The sequence below is a fragment of the Talpa europaea genome, assembly GCF_964194135.1.
Source record: "Talpa europaea genome assembly, chromosome: 7".
Classification (NCBI taxonomy): domain Eukaryota; kingdom Metazoa; phylum Chordata; class Mammalia; order Eulipotyphla; family Talpidae; genus Talpa; species Talpa europaea.
In genome coordinates this window covers 100,189,255-100,211,708 of record NC_140074.1, presented here as the reverse complement: position 1 = coordinate 100,211,708, position 22,454 = coordinate 100,189,255, and the positions used below count along the sequence as shown (strand labels likewise).

General features: G+C 49.0%; 1 protein-coding gene across 11 annotated transcripts in view; it reads right to left on the bottom strand.

Annotated features, from left to right (window-relative positions):
* Positions 1-22,454, bottom strand: part of TOM1L2 (target of myb1 like 2 membrane trafficking protein) — a gene marked incomplete at both ends in the record, with an annotated part of 103,331 nt that overhangs the window by 24,964 nt on the left and 55,913 nt on the right. For 5 of the 11 annotated variants that reach the window (XM_084237033.1, XM_084237035.1, XM_084237036.1 and 2 more), the window contains 6 exons: positions 2,060-2,176; positions 5,261-5,419; positions 6,798-6,932; positions 15,253-15,402; positions 17,667-17,745; positions 22,260-22,344. In XM_084237033.1, coding sequence (XP_084093159.1) covers positions 2,060-2,176; positions 5,261-5,419; positions 6,798-6,932; positions 15,253-15,402; positions 17,667-17,745; positions 22,260-22,344 — 725 coding nt within the window. The remainder of the gene's footprint in view (positions 1-2,059; positions 2,177-5,260; positions 5,420-6,797; positions 6,933-15,252; positions 15,403-17,666; positions 17,746-22,259; positions 22,345-22,454) is intronic. The other 6 variants (XM_084237038.1, XM_084237040.1, XM_084237037.1 and 3 more) reach the window with 5 other exon arrangements.

The window sequence follows — 22,454 nt, the reverse complement described above, 5'->3', positions numbered from 1 at the left end:
CCAAGCGCTGGGGGAAGAAGTGGGGACAGGAGGGGGATGATGTCAGGAATGACAGAAGAGGGAGGCCAGCAGCCAGGAGAGTTGTGTCTGTTCACACAGAGCTGCCCGACTACTGAACCTCCCGTGCTGAAAGGACAGCCTCCCACTGGCACCCAGAGCAGCTCTTTCTCTGTTTGATTTATAAGATAGCAGTGAGAGCTGGTAGGCTTGGAGTTGGAACAAAACAGAGGGAAGGAAAACGTCATGGGAAGCAACCTATTTTTGAAAACTGTGAGCTGACGCCAGGAGATTAGGTTCTGTTTGTCTTGGCTGATGGGCTTGTTTAAAACACACACAGACACATGCACACACACGCACACACACACGCATGCACACACAGGGTATTCGTACTGTCTGGATCTGCTCTGGCTGTCTGGAAGCATGTCGGCTTTGTTCAGCCCACCCCCTGCTGCCGGGAGCTCAGTTCTGTCCACCACAAATCCCCTGTCAGCAGGAATCCTGATGCTGACACAGCACAAAGCTAGCAAGAGGCCCTCTCAGTTTCTGGACTAATCTCAGATTCCTGTGCATTGGGTAATGCCTGGAAGAACCCCCTGCAGGCTGGGAATGGAGGCCAATAACACATTAGTGGGACGCTGGGTCCCACAGAGTGCGGCACATGGACAGCTGGGCCTGCTAAAATGAGGCAAGCCTGGTTTGCTGCAGGTGGCAGGAGTGAGGACTGAGAACTGAGGAGGGGCCACTCGGGGGTCCTCACTCAGCTGGCCAAGGACACTCACCTCAGCCTCAAGAGCAGCCTGCTGTCATGATTTCCTGCCTGCCTCCTGCATTAGGCTGTGAGCTCCTCAGGGCAGGAGCCATGGCTCTGGCATCTCTGTGCTTTGTTCTGTGTTAGGCTTGGAGCAGGCCTCCACCCGCCCTCATCCTAGGGAACTGACAGCTTCTGTGGAGGAAGGGGGCACCACAAGCAGTGGCTTGGTATCAGGCCCAGCCACTGAGGCTGTGTGCACTCCTGAAGGACTCATTAGAGTCCTCACTCATTAGATCTGAGCCTTCACAGACAGCAAGTGTGTGCCAACAGCAGGGTGGGAGGTGTGGCACTCAGGGGGCCAAGACAGACGACTCTGAGTGCCCAGACAAAAATAGCAGCAGAGCACGTCTAAGGCACTCACCCAGTTTGCCAAGCCAGTCTGGCTCCTGACCTGTTTACTCAAGCATCTCACCTCCTGCTGAAAAGATCTGGCGCTTGTAATTTCCAACATCCTTTCTCCACCCCTCCCAAAGGTCATTGCTTCTAAGGACAGTGCTGCTGCCATTTCTATAAATGCAAGTTGTCTGAGATCAGGGTGGTCAGATCTGGCCTAGCTCTGGACCAGGCTGTCCTGGGAAACAGGCTTGAGACAGGATCCGACTCTAGTTTGAGGGCAGCCTTGTATGGGTGGATGGGTGGGGGCTTTTCTGCCATGGCCTCAGGTACCAGGAGCAGAGGAGGCCAGCTGGCAACAGACCTTAGGAATCATAATATGGGCAACCCCCAGTCCAGGTATTCTTAGTGTTTGGGAAAAAGAAAACGAACTTCAAATATCATCTCCGTCTCAGGAATGTCTCTGGGGTAAGGTGTGACCTAAAGGGCTCCTACCTTCAGGGGAAGGTGGAAAAGGTCCTGTTACAAACATTTATGATAGAACGCTGAGAGAACAAAGCAACACGTAATATCAAACACATAATACGATCTCAACTATTGAAACAGAAAAGAGTGAAAGAAAATATATCAAAACAGTGACAGTGGTTATGTGGGATTAAAGAAAATTATTTTCTTCTTTTCAATGGGCATGTATGCAACAGTTGGAGTTTCATAATGAGGGAAAAAGTGTTTTTAAGGAAAATAACAGCAAGCTTAGTACCAGCCACTGCTCATTCCTGGGAAGTGTGAGGGTGAGCTGGGCTAACATGGGCGCAGTCCCTTGCAACAGCAGTCTCCCCAAGCCCCATCTCTGCCTCTATATGTTGAATGCTGCATCCCTCACCCATAGCTTCCATGAGATGTGGTCCTCCTCACCTGTAGCAACTCCAGATCAGATGAATCTTCTTGCCCGGGGACCATTTCTGTTAACATCTCCGACATAACTTTTGTGTTTCCTCGAACAACATCCAGTTCACTCCGCAGCCTGGCAATCTGTTGGGGCCAGGGGAAGAGAGCAGGAAGGAGAGGTCAGTCAACCTGTACTTGGCTGGACAGTCCCATTCATTATGACATCCAGGTTACACCTCTGGTGGGTGTGGTAGAAGAAGCAGTCTTCTCTGACGAGGATCTGCCTGGGAGGGTGAGAGCAGCTCTGAGAGAGTATGGAATGGGGGAGTGAGGCCACCCGAGGGCCCTGGTTATCAAGTTTGTCACTGGGGACTCTGCCCATGATACTGAGGCACACCGTATAGAGAGAGAGAGCTCACGGGGTTTGGTGAGAATGGAGCTGATTTGCAGCCTCAACTGTCCCACTGTGGGATGTTGAGTAGAAAATTAACCTCTCAGGCCCTGGCTTCTTTCAAGTGAATGATCCCCAAGGTTCCTTCAGGATAGGCTCCTCACTGAGGAACCTCAACTCTGGCCTCTGGGAACTCTGGTCTTCTGAGAGGCTGAATGGCATTAACTGCACTTTTCTGGTGTGGCAAGAATGAAGGGGAGGGACGGAGAGAAAGACACAGGGGAGCCCCCCTCCCCACCCAGCTTCCTATCAAGGGATAACATGACCCTTGAAAACTACCCAACTTGCCCATTCAACATAGCTCCCCAAGGCCCGGACCTGGGCTGAGGCCTGACCCTCTCTCCTGCAGCAGGGACACTATAAATTTCCCCGTGGTCTCCAACCCAGCACATGCGCTCTCTAAGTCCCCTCAAGATGTCTATGGGGGCCACAGGACATTCTTTGCCCACAGAGAGGCATAAATAAGAATCTGCATAGAAATGCCTACTTGTCCCCTACAGAAAGGAGGATTACTCAGTCATGGGAGACCAACACGCTGGACAGAAGCCAAGAAATTCAGATACTTGAACGAGTGCTGGGAGATGCCCAAGAACACAGGCCCCCACAGCAGCAGCACTGACCAGGGGGTAGCAAGAATGAAGGAGATGGACCAAGAGAAGACACAGAGGAGCCCATCCCCCACCCAGCTTCTTACCAAGGGAAGGAGCCTCAGCTTCCTCATCCAGGGAAAGATGATGATAATACCACATCTCACAGGGCCACCGTGAATAACTGACATGAAAATCCTCATACAGTTCTGGCATGCAAGACCCAATACTGATTAGATCCTTTTCTGCTAGAATGTCCAGAGGGCTGGATTTTGCCATGACTCTTAACTGCACTGTGACCAAGCTCAACACCTCTGTTCAATGACACCTTTTCTAACTCTCCCCTGCCCTCCCCTGAGGTGGACCCCAGAGTTCCCAACCCCTACCCCTCCAGGTCCCTCCCGGTCCTATGCCAATCCTAGCAGTAGGGACTCTACCAGGTTGAGGCTTGTACCCTCAGCACAGAGATAGGGACAGGAGGCCTTAACAACTGCTCATTGGATGGGGAGATGAAGAGATAAGTGGACAAATGTTTAATCAGGATGACAGGTGGGGTCTGTGGATGGGCTCTTTTTGCCTCTGGCTCTGCCTGGTAGATAGCCCAGGGAACCTCCTCCCAGATCTTCAGAGCAAGTTTCTGGTCTGGGATATCCAGGGATGTGACAATTAGAGATCATGTGGTCTCTGAAGTCCTGGGGTCCTCTAGGCCAGGCTGTCTCCACCTCTCCTAGGGGTAATACCTGTGCCCTCTGGCCCACTCTAGACCCTCCTCTCCACTGTTCTGGAGCGAGGTTGCTTCCTGTGCTCCCACGGCACTGACTGTGAGTCAGTAGAGGATCTCAATGGCCATCCAGCTTCCAAGATGTCTGTCTTGCTTCTGAGCAAAATGGGGGCACATTTCCACCCTGAGGCATAGGAACCTAGAGCAAGACCTTCTTCCCCGGGTTCCCCTTTTGAGGCTAGGTCCTGGACATTTTGGGTAACAAGGGAGGGCAAAGTTCAATGAACCCAGGCCCACAGTTAATGTAAACCCTGAGCTTCAGTTGCAGGTTTCAACTTTCTCCCCTCAGCAGTGCCCACAGGACTTGGAGGATTATTCTAGGCCCACTCCAGCTGCCCTGTAAGCCAAAACCACCCTGTGGAATCAAAGGAAGGAATACTGCTGCATTCTATGGATCAGGAAACTGAGGCTAAATGACCTGACCAAAGCCTTGTGGTAAGTAGTCAAAGGGAACTCAAGGGTAGGCCTGACTGCCAGTTCTGCTCCTCCTGCTCATGCCATGCTTCCTTGTTGGGAGTCTGCTTCCTCCTCAGAGCAGTAAGAGAACAAAAATGTGCATGGCCTGGCACAAAATGCCCATTAATTGGACCTAGTTGTTTGGTACCTCTGTTCAAACGAGGAGTCATTGAAGTGACATTGTCACAAAGATTAAATAAGGATTTTAAAAATACAAACCTTGGATAGATTTTTTTTTTCAAGAGTGACTGATTCTCAAATTTTAATGGAATTTTATAGATTCATCTATTAAATCATTCTACAACACAACCTACAAAAATCCAGTTTAGGGTTAAAATGGCATTAGTTTCTAGGAAATACCTCAGGGGAGGCTGGTAGATTTTGGGATAAAGGCAGAAAGGCCTCCCTGATCCTAGCCTCTGCCTCCACGGGCACCATGCGGACTGAGGCCCTGGCCTCTGATGACTGATACTTCTTTGAGGATAAATCTAAACCTGTCTGTGTAACCCAGAAGGCTGTTCACAACTCACCGTGTTTCTGGCCTCACAGTCTGCCATGATTTCCTCCCTCCCAGACTGTGTACCTAGAGTTATCCTCCCAAACATCCACCTGCTCTCCCTGAGGGTGTGCAGGCCCCTCTGGGCCTCTGGGTCACACCTCACCTGATAAGGTTCCACTCCAGCCCTGAGACCCGCAGAATGTCAGTTCACCAGCTGCCTCCCTGGTGGGGCTCAGCTTGGGGTTCACAGAGCAGTCAGGTCCTACTCCTGCCAGTGTGACCACGCATCCTGTCTTTGCACCTGTCTTCCCTCCTGGACTGTCAGGCGTCAATAGAGGGGGGCTGGGCCTTCCATCTCTGTGTTGCCGACACCTAGTCCTGGTCCTGGTAGGCCTGTCTGAATCCCCTGGAAGGGGAATGAGTACAGGTGGCTGGCCTGGAAGTATACAAGTACCTGTTCTGAATTGGCCGTGATGGGTCCAGTCACACTCAGAGCTGGGGCCTGCGGAGCAGAGTAAGGCGCAGGAGGAGGCGAGGAATAGGAGCTGGCACTCGTCCTCTGCTGCGACTGGGACCTGGGCATGGTTGAGGCTGGATCCACTTCAGGGACGCTCTGGCACGGCAACAACAAAGTCATCTGTTCACTTGGGCTGCCAGTGTGGCTGGGCCTGGCACCTACCCCACCCGGGCAGCAATTCCCGCCATAGCCACCTGCAGACAGGGGGGGGCCGAGCTCTGCTGCTGACCTTCAAGGCTTGAGGCTCAAAGCAGCTCTCCGCCCCTCTGCACCTCACAGACAACCAAAGTGACTCAGAAAGGCAGCACAAGAGTGCCGATTGTGGGTCCCACTATTTGGATCACCTCAGGATCTGAATGGAGGGGGCTGCTCTTAAGTTTTGCTGACCATGAATACTTAGTAGATAGCAGATTACATTTGGCCTTTACAGGGAGACTAATATAAATAGTAATTATGCAATTTACCAAATGTTCTTTGTAATTATAGGAACAATGACATTGTTCTGTGTCATTATTAGAAGAAGAAAACAGGTTATGTTTATTCCACAAGGCACAGTGAGTGGTTGGGAGGGATCATAATGAGAATGATGCTTTGGAAAGAAACTCCTTGTGCTTTCCCTTTGCGAATCTCAGGTCATCTCTTATATTCAACTGTGTTCCCACAAGAGATCTGCACAGGCCTGCAGATCTGGCCCTCTCTGGCCCCCATTTCAGTGATGGGTAGCTGGGACCAGTAAGGCAGAGTGTGCTAGAATGAGGTTCCTCTTCTAGACCCTGGAGTTTTCTGGCTCTCCCTGGGTCAGGGGTTGATGACCAGCCAGTAGGGGTACTAGCTTCCATGAGAGAGGATGAATGGTGTCACCTGCAAGCTTTTAATTGTGAAGCACAGGGCTGCCCTACATTACAGAGCTTCAGTGGGAGGCTCCTAAATGGGCCTTCCCTGTGCTTTGAATCCCAAGGCTGACAGAACTCAAGCATTGAACGCTGATAGCTCAAAATAAATTTCTGATCCATTTTTATACAGTTCAAAAAATGCAAAGCTGCTCTTTGCCCCATGATAGTTGACACTGTCAGCCCCGCCACCCTGCCAACAATGAGGTGCTCTGGTGCTCTCAAAGGGAGATGCCGGCATCCCCACACCAGATTCCCTGGGGCCTCTGAAAAGCAGGTGCTAATGACCCTCCTAGGATGGCTCCACCCAAGCAGCTACTTCCATAAAAACGTCTGAACTGATCCCTCTATTATATTCTTCCCCAGTCAGTCTGAAAACTGGGGGAGACACTGCTGCCACTTAATCACCAGTCAACCAGCTGTCTCACTCCCGTACTTCCCTTGTTATTAAAAAGAAATGCCCTCAAGCTTTAAGAAAGCGTGATGACAAGCTGAATAATTCAAATGGAGCAGCAGAAGGGTGGTGGCAGTGGCTTGCCCATTCCGCAGTAGGTCTTTCTAGAAAATGCCAGCTGGAAGCTTACCCGCTGTGGTGTGTGTATGGGAGACAGAGCGTCCAAGTCTGCCATGGGAAACTCGACCCCTTTCCTCTTCAGCTCCTCGTATATGTGCACAACACCAGTAAGGTCAGGGCTGCTTCGAAAGGCATCAGCCCACGCCTGGGAGGAGAAACGAAGGCTGTTAGGGAGGGCTGTCACGGTGCCTGAAACTCCAAAGCCGCCCAGGGGCCTCTGGCAGAGGCTAAGCTCTCTCCTCCACTCGAGCACAAATCATGCTGCCAAACCTACTCCCTTCCTCTCCTACAGCAGAGCTGCCACAGTGCAGCTGGCGAAATCTTGGTTTTCAATGGTGCTGTTGTGCGTGAAGAAAAACACAAAACTTAATTCGGCATGTAGTATTTCCTTGGAGAAGAGACAGAGAAATAACACCTAAGCACCGTGGCGCATCCTAAAATGCAGGCATTTCCCTAATGGCAAGGAAATCGCGATTCCTGGGGATGTTGAGCTGAAGGGCATGAAGAGGCTGCCTCATCACTGCGCACGGAGGCTCTGATGGGACAGGAGCACCGAGGGTCTGTCCACGGTCATCTTCACACTTTGCTCTGCACAGCACTCGCCAGTGAAGGCAGGAACCGTAGGCAAATTGAGCAGAAAGGAAAGGAGAAATTGATGTGTGATGGGAAATAAAGGCTAACGCTAGGTTTCCTCAGTAGATCAGAGAATGCTACAGCTGAGAATGCCCAGCCCAGCCATCATCTGACAGGTGAGAAGGCTGAGGCTGGAGGGCGAGCCCCATGCTGCCCACACGGTCAACGGACACATGCCCTCATCAAAAAATCCACTTGTTCCCTTAAATGAAAATACGACATAGAGAGGAAAGAAAAAGTATCTCAACAGACTACTACTTATCATTGGTTGATGAAACCTTTAAGATTTTTAAAAATCACATTCTGTTGTTTGGAAGTTAACAGAATATATTAAAAAAGAAGTCTATCCGAAAGGCTGCCCAGAGTGAGGCCCAGTTCTTTGGGGCTGTCCTGTCATCATACGTACCCAGAAGAGGAGGCAGAGCGTCTTGCACCCACGGTTCTACTGCCAATTCTGCTGTTGTCACAAACTGTAACTGCCTCCCTGGCTCCAGCAATGTGTTCCAACCAATCCCGAGGCAGCACAGAAACTCTATCTCTAACCAACAGACTCATTTGAAGTTAAAAGGTCAGTTTCTAAAAAGCCTTTTTTATTACAACCGATGCAGCTCGCTTACTACAAACACTGTCAGCCTGGCTTTCCTTGGTCCACTTATTTAATTTGCATACTCAGGGATTTAATGCCTACATCAGGACAACCCCTCTTGGCTAACACTTCCTTTAGCATTCTGAGGGAGGTTGGGGGGGTGGAAGGTGCCTGCAGAGGCCTGTCTGGAACTCACCAGCTGGAGAGCAGCATGGAAGACCTGTTCCCCACCCTCACCCCATGGAGTCCCCCAGAACCCTGTTCTCCACCAGCTGCTTTGGCTGCTACTGCTTGATTCAAAATTCAGCTGAGCCCTGTGACTCCAGCTTCAGAATGCAATAGCATTTTAATTTAGGATCTAAGCTTTAGAGGCTAAGATCAGTGTCACATCCTGCTGTGGGAGGCTGGGGAGAAAAAAGCATGGCTGTTCTTCCTGGCACCGTTTCCTGCCTCCATTTTTACAGGAGGACAAACAGCTCCAGGGACCCCTTTTAATTTATCTTGCTCTCCATTCCAGTAAAACCTGAGGGAAGAAGAATGAAGATCAAAGAATTATCACTGTTTCACATACACTGGCCCAAGTTGGGCCAATCAGATTCTCTTTCCAAGAGCTTAGCCTTGGGCCTGTCCTCTATAAATGTGAGTCCTGGGAAACAGCCATGTTGTCCCCCATGACCCAGGAACAGAGAGCCTGTGTGCTTGGACAGGTATAGCTGGTATGCTGAGGGGTGCAGACATACAGCCGAAAATTTGGAAAGTCTTCCTGCTCCTTCCTCAGGCCGTTACACCCCAAATCCTGCCCTGTCATGACAAACTTTCCTCTTTGCCTAGGCAAGCTGGAGTTGGCATCTGTTATTTGCAACCAAGCAGTCTTGATTAGTCCATTCCCTTCCCAGCTGCCACTATTTCAACCTCTGTGTGGGATCCTGTGCAGTTTGGGTGAGGCAGCTACTAACAGGCCATATGCCCATAGCAGCGTTCTCTACTGAACAAGATTCTGATGCCAACATGGAAATGGGTGGGGCACATTTCTGTGGCAATACAGAAGTGGGAGAAATCCAGAGCTGCTCTATGCCTCCAGCAACTTCCTGGCACAATACGTAAATACCTGTGCTTCTGTCTTCCCTACAAGTTTGCACACCTTTTGAAGGAAGGCACATACTAAGTGTCACTCTTGCACAGAGAAGGTGGTCAGTCAACATTTGTCTAGTTAGATTGAATTCAGTTCTAATGGTTACTAAAGTGTCCCTCTCGTCCCAGTTCAGAGAACAGAGGAAGATGGGCACTTAGGCTGTCAGCAGACTAAGTGACAATGATAAAGCAGGAGCCCCCTCCAGAAAGCTGATCCAGCTGAGAATGGAGAATCCACTCTAGGGGAGATGTGGCAAACCTCAGGAGGTCTGGTTCACTCTGGGTCCCGAAGCGGAAGCCCAGGAGTCACAGAGGTGATGTGGGGAGGCAGCCCCATCAGAAAGCAAAGTGATGTGGCAGTGCTGGCACCCTCTGAGGGTCCCTGTCACAGGAGCTGGCAGGTTAATTACCAAGCGGCCATCTCACCGTTCTCTATGTAATTGTCCATTTTCCTGTCTATTCCTACAGTGTAAGGAGGATAAAAGATCTAGGGGCAGGTCTAATGAGAGAGAGATACAAATCTGATTTTATCTCCTTTGGTCCTTTGGACTGTAAACCCCAGAATAAAACCTTATATAAACATGAGCCACATTCCATTTGTTTCTGCTTCCCTTAAGTTTTGACAAAGTTTCAAATCATCAAATTTCAGATCAATAAACGACTACTGGTTTAAACTATAAGCTCTGTGTTTCAGACAAAAGGAGTCTTCTGTCATGTTCTGCCTATACCCCAGACATATTGATGACAGCATCCCCAGGAGCTGCCCCTCCACACAGAATCTGACCAAAGGCCCAGCCCCCAGGTCTCTGACACCTTCCAAGAACACAACACCTCAGGTTCCTCCTGCCTCCACACCCACCCCACCCCATACAGCTCACTTTCTTGAGTGGAAAGAAAAACCTTCAGTGGAAAGAGAGTATTTTTAGACTCCATTGCTAATTTACAGGCTGAGGTGGTGTTGGAGGGGGAAGGTTGCTAAAGGGGGGGCCAGGAGGTAGGTCAGGCATGATCATGGGGAGATTACTCTACTAGGATGCTATTTCTGTTCCTGCAAACAATTTCAAGGGAAAGGTTGAGGGGTGACAGAGGCAGGCATCTCCTTCTTGTCTTCGCAAATGGGACTAGCACAAGTACACAGAGAGGAACACAGTCAAAAGGCCAGCAAGGGACCACGTAAAAATGTAGGGCAAAAAGCTAAGAGTTGTGGGAAGTCCAGAGGCTGGGATGAGAGCGCTGGCAAGCTGCTCCACAGATGGCTCTGCCCTCAGCATCTCCCTACCCGTGCACCACATGGAGTGCCACATTCTGAAAGGGCAAAGCCCACTGAGCCCTCACTCCCAAGAAAGGTAAATGCTTCCAGAATGTACTGCCATAGACCTTACACACTGGACTTAGTCTGGGTCAACAAAAATGGTTTTCCTTGGGCATTCTGAAAGATTGGGTCTCTGGGGTACAGGAGCCTGAATGGATGGGTCTCTTTTGGGGGGTGGCTGTGGATGGCTCCAGGGCAGCTAGAGGCCATAGATGCCATGAAGAGAGGAGATATGTAGTGTGGGAGGCAAAGAGGGCTGATTCTCTTTGCATTTGGCCCAGAAGGCAGCTGGTGGCAAATATGCACCAATGGAAATGCCCTCTGCGGCCATCCTAAGTTGACAATGACTGTGTGCAGCATTCTAGGAGAGGAGGCAGAAGGGATGGAAGGCTGGGGCCAGGAAATGCAAGGAAAATTCTATCGCTCATTTCTCTATACACACAGGAAGATATTAGAAAAGCTGGTTTGGAGACCAGCCCTTAGAGACCTTCCTACCCCTCAACAAGACTTTAGTCCTGTTTTGAGGGAGCAACCAAAGGGTCATTGGACTCAGGCCACAGGTTCCACTTCGGCCAGGAGACCCACCCATGCCTCATGGGCAGGAGGAAGGGTGGCGTTGATCTGTGTAGCCGCTTCATCTTAAAAGCATTTCAACTGCCAAGATGCTCAGAGTTTAGGATTCCCCTTCAATATTCCAAAGTCCTCCCTGACTAGGCCCTAGCACCTGCAAAACTCATCTCTGCTAAATTGCCGGTTCCCTGAGGGCAGGGCCAGGACTCTGCTTCTTTGTAGTTGGGCTCAAAAGAAAAAAAAAAAATCAAAGAGCACCAAGGAGATTCCAGACACCAAAGATAGTGAGGAAGAATGCACTGTGGCTCTGGTACCCACACAGTTAGCTGGACCTCTCTCCAGTATGGCTGGGGTCATATGGTAGCCTGCAACTCCATTACCGAGTCATAGGCTGATGAGAGTCAGTGAACTTCCCTCCCGTCCCCTTCCCCTATCCCTCATTCTTGTCTCACAGAGGTAACAGCATTTATTCTCCCAAGGGGGATCCTCAGACATGGGGGGTGGGGCTTATACGGTTTTTAAAAGTATGTTGAGTATGTAAGTAAAACCCCTTTTTCAAAGAGGTTAAAAAAAGGTTGACAAGATGTAATACTTCTATATACTCATCAAATGGCCATAATAAAGAAGATGAATACCTCAGGCTGGTGAGGACGTGAAACAACTAAAACTCTCACATGCTGGTAGGAGAATTGTTGGCATAACCATTAAACCCGAGCAAGGGCCTTCCCCTCTCCCAGCAATTTTACCCTTAGGTATTAGGTTGAACCATATGGGATGTGCAAATAGTCAACCATTTTTGACCAAAGATGGCAGTTTTACATATTCAAGTTAATAAATATCCAATAAAAAAGAATATATATGCTGCCCAGAAGACATGCTAGATGCTCATGGCAGCATTTTTCATAATGGTCCCAAACTGGTCTCACCAACAGTGGGAGGGACATGTAAACTGTGGTACATTTATCCAGTGGGACAGGCCTGCTGATGTGAGCAGGTAGAATAAAGGCTTACTTGGGCCTCCCTGGTGGCACAAGGGGTTAAGACGCAACCTATGAAACTGACTGCAGCCATTGAAGCATGAGTTCAATCCCTGGCCAGGGAGCAACCCAAACGGTGCAACAGACCTCTCCTGACTCACCTGCTGCTCCCCCAGCAATGTACTTCAGTCAATCTGCCTGTTCTGTTCCCCACTCTGTCTCTGGTGAATCCTCTCACCCCTTCCCCTCACCTCTGGTCTGTACCCCAGCTCTTGTATGCATAAAAATAAAATAAATCTTAAAAAAAAAAAAAGAAGAAAGGCTAACGTCACATCCAATGACGTATGCTAGGCCCACACACAGAGGACCAGATACAACAGCGCTCCCATGCAGGAGTCCTCACAGAACGAGTTCAAGAACAGGAAAAACCCATCTACACTGTGAGAGGTCAGGCCGGTGGTCATCCCAGGGGTTGGGAGCACTTTTTGAGTTGTTTGGTCATATTCTGCTTCAGAGCTGGTTATATGGATACATTCCGTTTGTAAAAATTTATCAAGTTGAATATACTTTTTTGAAATGTGTGATTGCCTGTTTTATTTATTTCTTGTTTTATTATGATTCAATAAAAAGTAAAAAGGAACGAAAAAGTTGAGGATCCTGTTTTTCTGGTCCATCCCACCAGAAAAGCCAAGCCAGGTGTCAATTCTTAATGCTGCCTGCCATAACGAAGGCTGAAAGCTTTCAGGAACACTTCAAAACCTAAAGAGGAAGAACTGTCCCCATTTGGGTCGTCAAGCCCTCCAGATAGCACCCACACCTACAGCCTCTTGTGTTTCTCCAGCCCGGCACACAGGCCTAGAGGTTCTCTAAAGTTCTGCACATGCTGCTGCCAGGCCAGCAGGGGGAGCCCTCGGAACACGGTGCAAACCACAGAGTTGGCTCAGGGCTGAGCTCAGACTCAGGGCTGGGAGCAAGTTGGCAAGAATGGCAGCCTCTATTTTACACATAAGTAGGTAGAAACCCAGAGAAGTTAAAACATCTACCAAGGTCACACAGTCAAGTAGAAGTAGCAGTGAAAGGAGGTAGTGACATTATGGGAAAGCTTCAGAGGCCAGGGTGAGGTGTGCTGGCATCCCAGGGAGTGCCAGGGGCCATAGCCAGTGCAGGCTCCCTTTAGATCCTCTTGGCTAGGATCTACACACAGCAGAGGCAGCTGACCACCATGGGGCCTGGCCACAGGAAACACTCTTTCCAGATCTGACTCTGTAGAGACCTCACCTATGGCCACTGTGGGGCCTACCCAAGGGGTACAGGCTGGGGTGCTCCCTCCTTTGTGAGGAAAAGTCACTATGCACTTTCCTGACATCAATTACTAGAGGTGTTGCAGCACGGGAGTATAGTGGGACAGTCTGAGAATGAGGGGGCTGTGAGGGGCAGAGGTGGAGTGGGGAGAGCAGGGGTAAGGAGATATGCACATGTGCATGAGAAAGACACACACACACACACACACACACACCCCAGGCAGAATGAAGGGATGGACAACCTAGGAAGCAAGGACAGGGGCATCATCCTCCTTCCTCAGAGCTTCAGTGAACTACATGGAGCCACTCGATGAGAAAACAACAAAGGACAGAACACCTGTCCTACACAGTCAATTGTTCTAGCCCCTGGGGATGCCGCATCCCTGAGCTCTCAGGGTACTCAGAATAGAGTAGATGATAGAAAAGTTAGCACAGAGGTACCCGAAGATCATAGAGGAAGTGAAGAGTGAGATGTATATTGTTAACCTGTCTGGTAGCAGGCCCCTGAGGGCTGTCTGCATGAAGGAAAGGAGTTACAGGGGAGGACTATCGTATCGGGCAGAGGGCACAGAAGACAGAGCCAACAGACTCCTCGGCTTGGGCTGCTCTCTCCTCTCTGCCACCACCTTGAGAGCCCTATCCCCACCCCGATCACAGTGCCCCAAGTCTCAGCTCCACTTCCACTCTCATCTCCTCTTGGCTCCTGCAGGCTCTTATCTTTCCTGCACCGCAGCACTAATCACTCCACCTCCTTGTACGCGTTGACAAATGCGCTCTCCACCCTGTCGCCAGGGTGTTCTGTCTAAAATTCAGGTCTGATTGTGTATCCCCAGCTCAGAAACATTCAATGACTCCTTCCATGCCCCACTGCCCATAGACAAAGCACAAACTCCTCAGCATATATGGCCCACACACTCTTGACCTTCCCCTGGCCTCATCCCCTGCTCTCCCAGCGGCCACCAGCCTGGCTGCAGGGTCTTCACTGCACTCTGTCTCCATTAAAACATCCTATTCTCTTTACGAGGGCAGTTTCATCACCTCCTCTTGAGGCTGGGGCTGGTGACTCCTTCTAACAAACAGAATATGACAGCAAAGATGGTGTGTGACCCAGACTCAGTCCTAAAAAGCACCACAGCTGCTTCTCTACCCTGTCTTGGATAACTTGATCTATGGAAAAACCAGTTGCTGTGTCATGGGGACACTCAAGAAGTTGACATTGCTGGCCGCCCACCAACAGTCAGCAAGGAGCTGAGGCCTCCTGCCAAGCCAGGTTGAGCCAGCAGAGCAGCCTCCAGCGCCAGTGGAGCCTTCATGAGGAAGCCCTGGTCAATAACACTGCAACACTCCACGAGAGTTCCCCAGCCAGAGTGACTCAGTGAAGCTGCTCCTCAATTCCTGATCCACAGAAACTATGAGATAGTAAATGTGTTATTTGAAGTTGCTACGTTTGGGGTAACTTGTTACAGAGCAATGAACAATGAATGCATTCCAAAGCATCAGCTGTTCTCTTGGATGCTCACAGGCCTTTGCACATGCCATTCCCTTTGTGATGCATCCTATACCCATCATCCTTCAGAGTCCAACAGGAATCTTACCTCCTTAGTATCTCCCACTACCTCACTCACCTGGCCAGGAGCTGGCCCCAGCCATGGACTCGTAAGCCGGGCACACGGTCTAACGTGGCCCTATCTTTTCCATATTGCCTGATGGCTCAGAGGCTACTGTGGGCACCCAGAAAACTTCAGGAAGGTTCTGTCGAACAGCTAGAGCACCCACCACTTGGAGTTTCATTCCAGTAGGATGAGTGGATGAAAAGAAGCATCTTGTAACAAATACTTAAACCCAGAAGCTTCCACTCTTTCCTCCAAGTGATGGTAATGCACAAGGACTCAACTGATAAGAGGCATATACCAAATACTCCATCCCAACAAGCCGGACAAGGGAAGCTAATCTACCTGGATCAGAGCAAGTACTTTGTCCTGTACAATGGTGGGAGGGTTGTTTTTGGGAGAAATGATCTTGACCAGAACACTGTCGATGAAGTCTCGGTTGGCCACAAGAATGTGGAAGCGGTGGCCACAGTTCTTTACACATGTCTCCAGCACCTGATGTGGAAGAAAAGAAAGAGAGGTTACCACAAGGGAGCCAGAGGAGACTGGAAACTGAAAAGCTGAATTTCCACTGCCCCTTCTTCCTTCTCCCAGATAGTTTTTCCAGCCAGTCTCCCCCAGAGCACAACCTAGACAGCACAGGCATCCCCCACACTCTAATTTAGCTCTTTCTCAAGGGAATGATGGCAGCCCCTTGCTGATGGAAGTCTCCTGTCCCTGCACAATAATCAGGCAATTAGTTGGTAATTGAGGCACCAGTTTTGCATGAGAAGGATGCTGGTGTTTTAATGGGATCAAAATGACTGAGCCGGTTCCTTAAAATTAGCATTCTAACTCCTCTCTCTGGGCCTCTGGGTGTGAGGTATTAGCCAATGGGATACAGGCTCTGTCACAGAGAAGGCTGCTGTGACAGGCTGAATTGCTTAGTGAGTTATTGGTCCTGGTACGTGAGGAAGCATACACACACACACACACACACACACACACACACACAGAGCACAACCCACACAATCCTGCTTCTGCAACTAAAATGACAAAGAATTTTTCACCCTTGATAAGCGATTTGTGGGCCTCAGCTGCCAGTCAACTTTAAGGTTCAGGGTCACTGCAAGCCCTACAGACTCCTCCCCAGTCTGGAAAAAGGAGTTACAAGACCTAAGCCACACAGCAAAGTACAGAGTGTGTGGGTTCTGGGAGATGACCAGTGTGGGCTTGACTCTCTCACAGGTAACAACTAAAGAATCGCTCTGGCCTTACACACAGCTCTCTGAACTCTTCAGTTCTCTGTAACCAACCCATATGATTACCTGGCCCCTCCCAGGCCAGCACCTACCCATGCCACAGCCCCCCAACGCCACAGGCAACTAGTGGGGAATTCTTCCTTAGAAGGGTGTCACCAGCAACAGGGGACATTTCTGACTGCCTCAGTTATCCTAATTTCCCCAAACTAACCATATATAACCTGCTCTCTTCCACAGTCTCCTGCTCTCCCCTTTCCTGCCTATATGACCATCAAGACAATGATTGCCATCATGCTCTGCTATAGGAAGGAAATAAAGGCAGAATCCACTTTAGAAAGATTTCCATCTGATACTGTCACCTTGAAGTTGGGCCATAAGAGGATAAATTTGGATACCAGGAAAATGCCCTGGCATGTTAAAGTACATTCCCTAGTGATTTTAGTTACTGAGAACAATTCATTTTTGGCATCACTCTGGGTTTAGCAAATGCCATGAATCAAATTCTGAGGGAAAAAAAAAAAGCTCTCAACTCCCTATTTCTCCGCTAGTCTTTTTCCTCTTGATTATTCAAATCCCAATCCCCTGGCTGAGAGAAGTCTCTTAATAAGTCTTGGGTTTTCACTTGGGCAAAAAAGCCAAACAGTTTCTCTGCTTCAAGAGGAAACATGTTGTGGCTGTTTGGGATAAATAACCCACTATTCAAACCTACAGAGAGGTCCACATGCTGACCTGTTACAGTTTCTATTATAAGAACTCACTGTGGCCCAGTTTTTGCCACATCTGAAAAACTGGTAGCTTTTAAGACAGAAATAACACCTAAAGTTGTCCCTTTTAATTTCCTGACATGTGAAGGAAGGGCAGAAACCTGGTCTATTCCTTCCTGAAAGAATCACTTGGCTGATTTTTTTTCAGGAATCTGCAGGGATGAAGGGGTTTCGCCCCGTACTCCAAGCTTGGTATGTCTAGCTAGCTGTAAAGTCTGGGCAAACGTCAAGACCTCTCTGAACTCAATTTCTTTATCCATAAAAGGGTGATGATGCAAAACCAATTTGGAAGGTTATAGAAAGCATTTGCATCAACACCTGAGAAGCTCAACCCAGTCAAGAGTTCTCTTCTGGTACTGGGTGAAAGTCAGCATTTTTATGAACAGGAAAATGATGACTAGGGAAGCAGCCAGCAAAGATGTCTCACAGCAGGCTGGGGCTCAAAAGGTAACCCACACTGAAGGCTTTGGCTTTCCACTCTTGGCTTCTGTGCCAGGTAGTGCTGCCCATGCCTCGTCTTCTGCTAGTATACATTTACAGATTAAAGCTCCCCCCATTTCACAGAAGGGTAGGAAAACCCAAGGGCACTACCAGAGGCCCTGCTGTCCCCCAGTGGCATATGCACCAAGCCAGCCACTGGATGTGTGTCCTGGAGGCTGTGCTAAATGGAGGGTGGGAAGGCCCCATGAGTGGGGAGAGGCCAGGAGCATGGATTTTCCCAAGTGTTTTCCCACCCTGAGAAAGCAGCACTCACTGTTAATGCCAGCATCACTTCTCTGTAGTTCCGGTTCCCGTTGAGCCGCTTCTTCAGGGCTCGAATGGCATCCTTTGGCCTGGAAAAAAAGACATTATTAAGATCCTTGCATATTCCACTTTGGGGCACATCCTACAGATTCACTTCTACTTGTGTTAACTAGCAGACATACAAGGTTATTCACTGCAGCATGTCTGTAAATGTAAAAGATTGGAAACAAACTAAATCGCCATCAATGAAACAAGTTAAATTATTGATAAATCACATCTATCCACACCATGGCATACTATGCAGCTGCAAGAAAGAATAAAGACTCTTCTTATGCACCATGTGGAATAAACTCAAAGATAAACGAAGAGTCACCTGCAGAGCAGTGCAGAAGGTATGCTCCAATTGGGGTTGTAATAAGACAACAACATACGAAGTACACAGGGAAGAACCTCTGGAAGGACCCAGGAAGCTGGTAGCTGGCGAGGGAACTAGGTGACAGAGTGAGGAAAGATGATTTTTCACTGATTGCCTATTTGCAATCTTTTTGAATTTTGTATTGCAGGCAAGTTATTATGTATTCAAAACAGCAACTTACCCACTGGGGTGTGGGTATACTGCAGAAGGTTTTTCCAGAGAAACCACACAGTGACACAGAGGAGAGTATGGCCAGGCTAGGCCTGGATCTTCATTTACTCCTCCCAGGGTACATGGAACTCCTTTTTCCCTGAGAAACTTAAGTAAGTCTCTAAAACCCCAAAACTGTGATTTTGTTAATGGATATGATACAGATTCCCAGAAAGAATCTTACAGAATTTTAGGCAGTCCCCAGGGTATAAGTGGGCCATGGTCAAAGCTCTTCCATAGGTTGACTGTTCCATTGTTATGGCTCTAAAATGTATATTTTCTGTTTAGCAAACAAAAAAATTTCTTTCAAATGTGTGTGAGGAAGTTAGGGGAAGGGAGGGTAGAAGCTCTGCTAATTAGCCCAATTTAGACAGAAATATACAGTAGCAAGGCAAGACTTCAGAAGAAATAAACAAACACCCTGAGCCCCCAATTTCCCATTCCCAATTTGAAGCATGGCTGCCCTGCAGGAATTCTTGGCTCTCGAGTTGATGGACTGATGGGATGAGGCTCTCTGGAGATTGGGTCCCTACCAAGTGTTGGCAGGATGGCTGCAATTTCCAAACAGGGATGCTGATTTTTGCAAATGCAGGATTTCACAAGTTCTCAGCTTTGTTTGTAGACTTGAGCTGGTGAAGGTCAGCGGCTGCAGGCCAGGGACATGGATTGATTTCTTCCCTCAAAGGCTCTGCCAAGCCATGGTTAGCTCTGACCCACTGCAGCCATCCCTCTCAATTCAGGCTCATTCCTCTCCTCTTGAACTTCCATGGAGCAGAAAAATGGGAACAGCCTCCAAGGACTGTGATCACTTCTAGCTCATAGAGCATCGCACACTCAGAGCTCCCCAGTGTGGGGTGATGGTGGTGGTGGTAAATCAGAGAGTCAGCAGGCTCCTGGGTTAGAGTTAAAATGAAAATTCATCTGCGGGAAGTACAGCCTGAGAGTGACTGGGTGAGCACAAAAGCAAGTATTTATCCCTCTCTCCAGGGGAGAAGCTTCACAGAGGAGGATCAAAGCCATGTCAGAGGGATTGCAAAGTTTCAAGAAGCAGCAGCAGATTAGACAGCATGGAGTTGGAAAGAGGGAGAAAGGAGAGAAGGAAGAGTCAAGTGCCCAGATGGAGCAGGAACAAGGGATCAGGAAGAAAAGGCAAATGTGTGATGCGTCAACAGTCAGGCAGGCTTCTGTGGAAAGGTCAGGCCCTCAGCGTGGCCACAGATCCTCACGATCTGGCCTCTGGGGCACTTTCCGCTTCCCAGGTATCTGGAACTCATCTCGTCCTTCAGCTCCTGAACTGCTACTTCTGAGATGCTTTCTCCTGGGTCCCCTCCAAGAGGACCCAGCTGTCCTCCTCCACCACCCGAACACCTCTTCTTCCACCACTGCCTTCCCTCCCTCCCTCCCTCCCTGCCATTATTTTGATTGTTTTGCTCTACTGCATGTATTCTCTCCGATGTTCCTTCCAGCTTAGAGGCAGGGCACAAAGACACACTGAGCTGGGGAAAGCCCCAGAGATGGGTATGAAAATGACCCAGCTAGGTGGATCCTCATCACAGTCACATTTCAGAATTGTCTGGGATGCAATTACCAAATCCACATGTCTGCACCCTAAGTAGGTAGGTCTGGGCAAGGCCCTGTAAGTAGGGTCAAAATTTTATTCCTGGGGAGGTTATTGAGCCAGGCACTCCTGACCCAGGGTCCAGGACACCAGGGACTAGAAGTGATCTCAGTCATGGACATGAGGGAAACACCAGGAAGGGGTCTATGGGGTCAGCTCACCTGACCTGCACCCACTAGAACCACAGCCTCCCAGAGGTAAAACTTAGAATAAACAAAAAAACCTCAGTCAGCACCTACGTGGCTGGAGCCAGCAGCCTAGGCTTGCATCCTGCATCTGCCTTTCTCAGCTATGCCACAAGACTTTTGGCAAGTGACCAAATACTTGGGGTGTCAATTTTCTCAATATTAAATTGGGCTGTCCCTACCTTATAGGGCTTTTGTGTGGGCTGCATGAGCTGGTGCAATGAAGGGCTTGGATGGGGGGCTCTGGGATGTGGCAAGTGCTCAGAGAATGGCAGACAGGGGTAAGGACAGTAGAACCCATAGTACAGGTACTACTGGTAACCCTCATTTTATAAACGAGCAAACTGATCTAAGAGAGATTAAGTGGGTAGAGGACCTAGGACTGCAGCCTGGACAGGTGCTAGAGATTTCATTTCCCTAACCGCACTACACTCCCCTATGCACATGTTTCACACACTGCCCAGCAGCCTGGATGGACACTGTCCTCCCCTGCCATGTACCCTTTACCTGGCTAATGCCCTCGTATGTTGCAAGACTCCACTTGGGTGTCACCTCCTCCAAGAAAACTTTGCTCCCAACAGGCTGAGACTCTTAACTGCCACTGTTCTAGGCCCTCTCCTAGAGATACAGCTTCTTAGAGTCCTTGTCACACTGTGCTTTGATTATGTTCACATGCCTGCACGCCTCCTCACATTACTGAGTTGCTTAGGCACTTCATTTACTCACTTATTTAGCAAATATTTATCAAGGGTCAATTACATGCACACTGTGCTAGGTGCTGCAGACAAAGGAAAGCAAAATTCTTGCCCTCATGGAGCTCATCGTCTAAGAGGTGGTTGGGGGCAAGACACACCGTAACAAACATTACACAAATATGTAAGTTTAAACTGTGATGAGCCCAAGTATACTACATGAGGTCATTTAACAGGGGATTTGTCCAAATTAGGAAGGAGGGGTATCAGAGAAATGAGGTTCAAACTAAGGTCCAGAGAATGACAGAACGAATCAGTGAAAGGGAGAGGCAGAGGGACACAGGAGGAAGGTAAGGTGTGGACTGGAAAAGCAGTGAACCACCCTCAAGGCCCCTGCCCTGCCTGGAGGCTCACCTGTCTCTCCCTCTGCATCTGCAGCAATGGGTATACCCCTGGGCATCTCCGCTCCAGGCCATCTAGTGCCACCTAGTGAGTGACTCAAGAACTGCCCACCTCCCTCCCATCTCCCTTCCAGTTCACTTCTCTGCATAGTCTTTTCACCACCTGAACACATTATAGGTGTTTAAATTATCTTGTCTGTAGCCTGCCTCCCGTTCAGCACTAACAACTCCTTGTGGGAAGAAGATCTGTCTGTCCCGTCATCGCTGTGTCCTTAGGACTTCCACTAGGGCACAGTACAAGGCAGTTTCTCAGTAAATATATGTTGCCTGAAAAGCAGCATCAACCTTAAGAAGCTGGTGCCCAGTATATACACGGCTAGGCTGTAAATGATGGCACTGAGATGCAAGCCCAGGGTAGCCTGAGCCCAAGCAGTTTTCATCATTCAGGAGATGGTTTAAGAGGGTAAGACTACAGAAAATATTTTTATATGGACAGAGGGTCAAATACAGGCTAATTTGGAAAAAGTATAAACAGAATGAAGCTCTAATGTAGAAGAGGATGCACAGCCAACTACCAGAGCAGACCTGGTAGTGAGGGGTGGCTTGTAGGTCAAATCCACCCATGCCAGAAACACCTGCCTTGTGCTTTTGCAAGGATTTTCCCATGTCCTGCCTCCCCCATGGTCACCGTGGGGACCATGGCAAAGCAAAGCAGGGCAGAGACAGCCCCAGAAGGACAGGCTGAGGAGGAGGAGGGAAACAAAGGTAATGATTTGGTGCAGAGACTAACAAACACTGGGGGCCAAGTAACTAACCAACTTCATCTTCACTTGTGATTAAAAGCAGGTTATTAAAAGAGGTTGTCACTGCTCTAACTCAAGCACTGCCATTGGGAAAGTAGGGGTGGGAGGATGGATAGGAGGAGGAAAGATAATTAAGAGTGTCAGCTTATTAAATGCTAAAGCAAACAGACTAAAAGCACAACAAAATGTAAAACATCCGACACCCTTAATCCTGAAAGGTTTTGAGTGACACTGAGAGCTGACACGTTCACAGGATGGGAGTCTGGAGGACGAACATACCCTTCCTCTGTCTCATTGATGATGTCACAGATCTCCATGTTCAATGTCCAGTCCTCACTTTGAAGGGAGCCATCTGTTGCCTTTTCTGTAAATTCAGAAAGAAAATTGGTTTACTTTTCTCCTAGAATAAGGGGACCCTGGCAAGAAACAAGAAGGGACCAGAACCATCACACCTTCCTCCCACGCAGATGAACT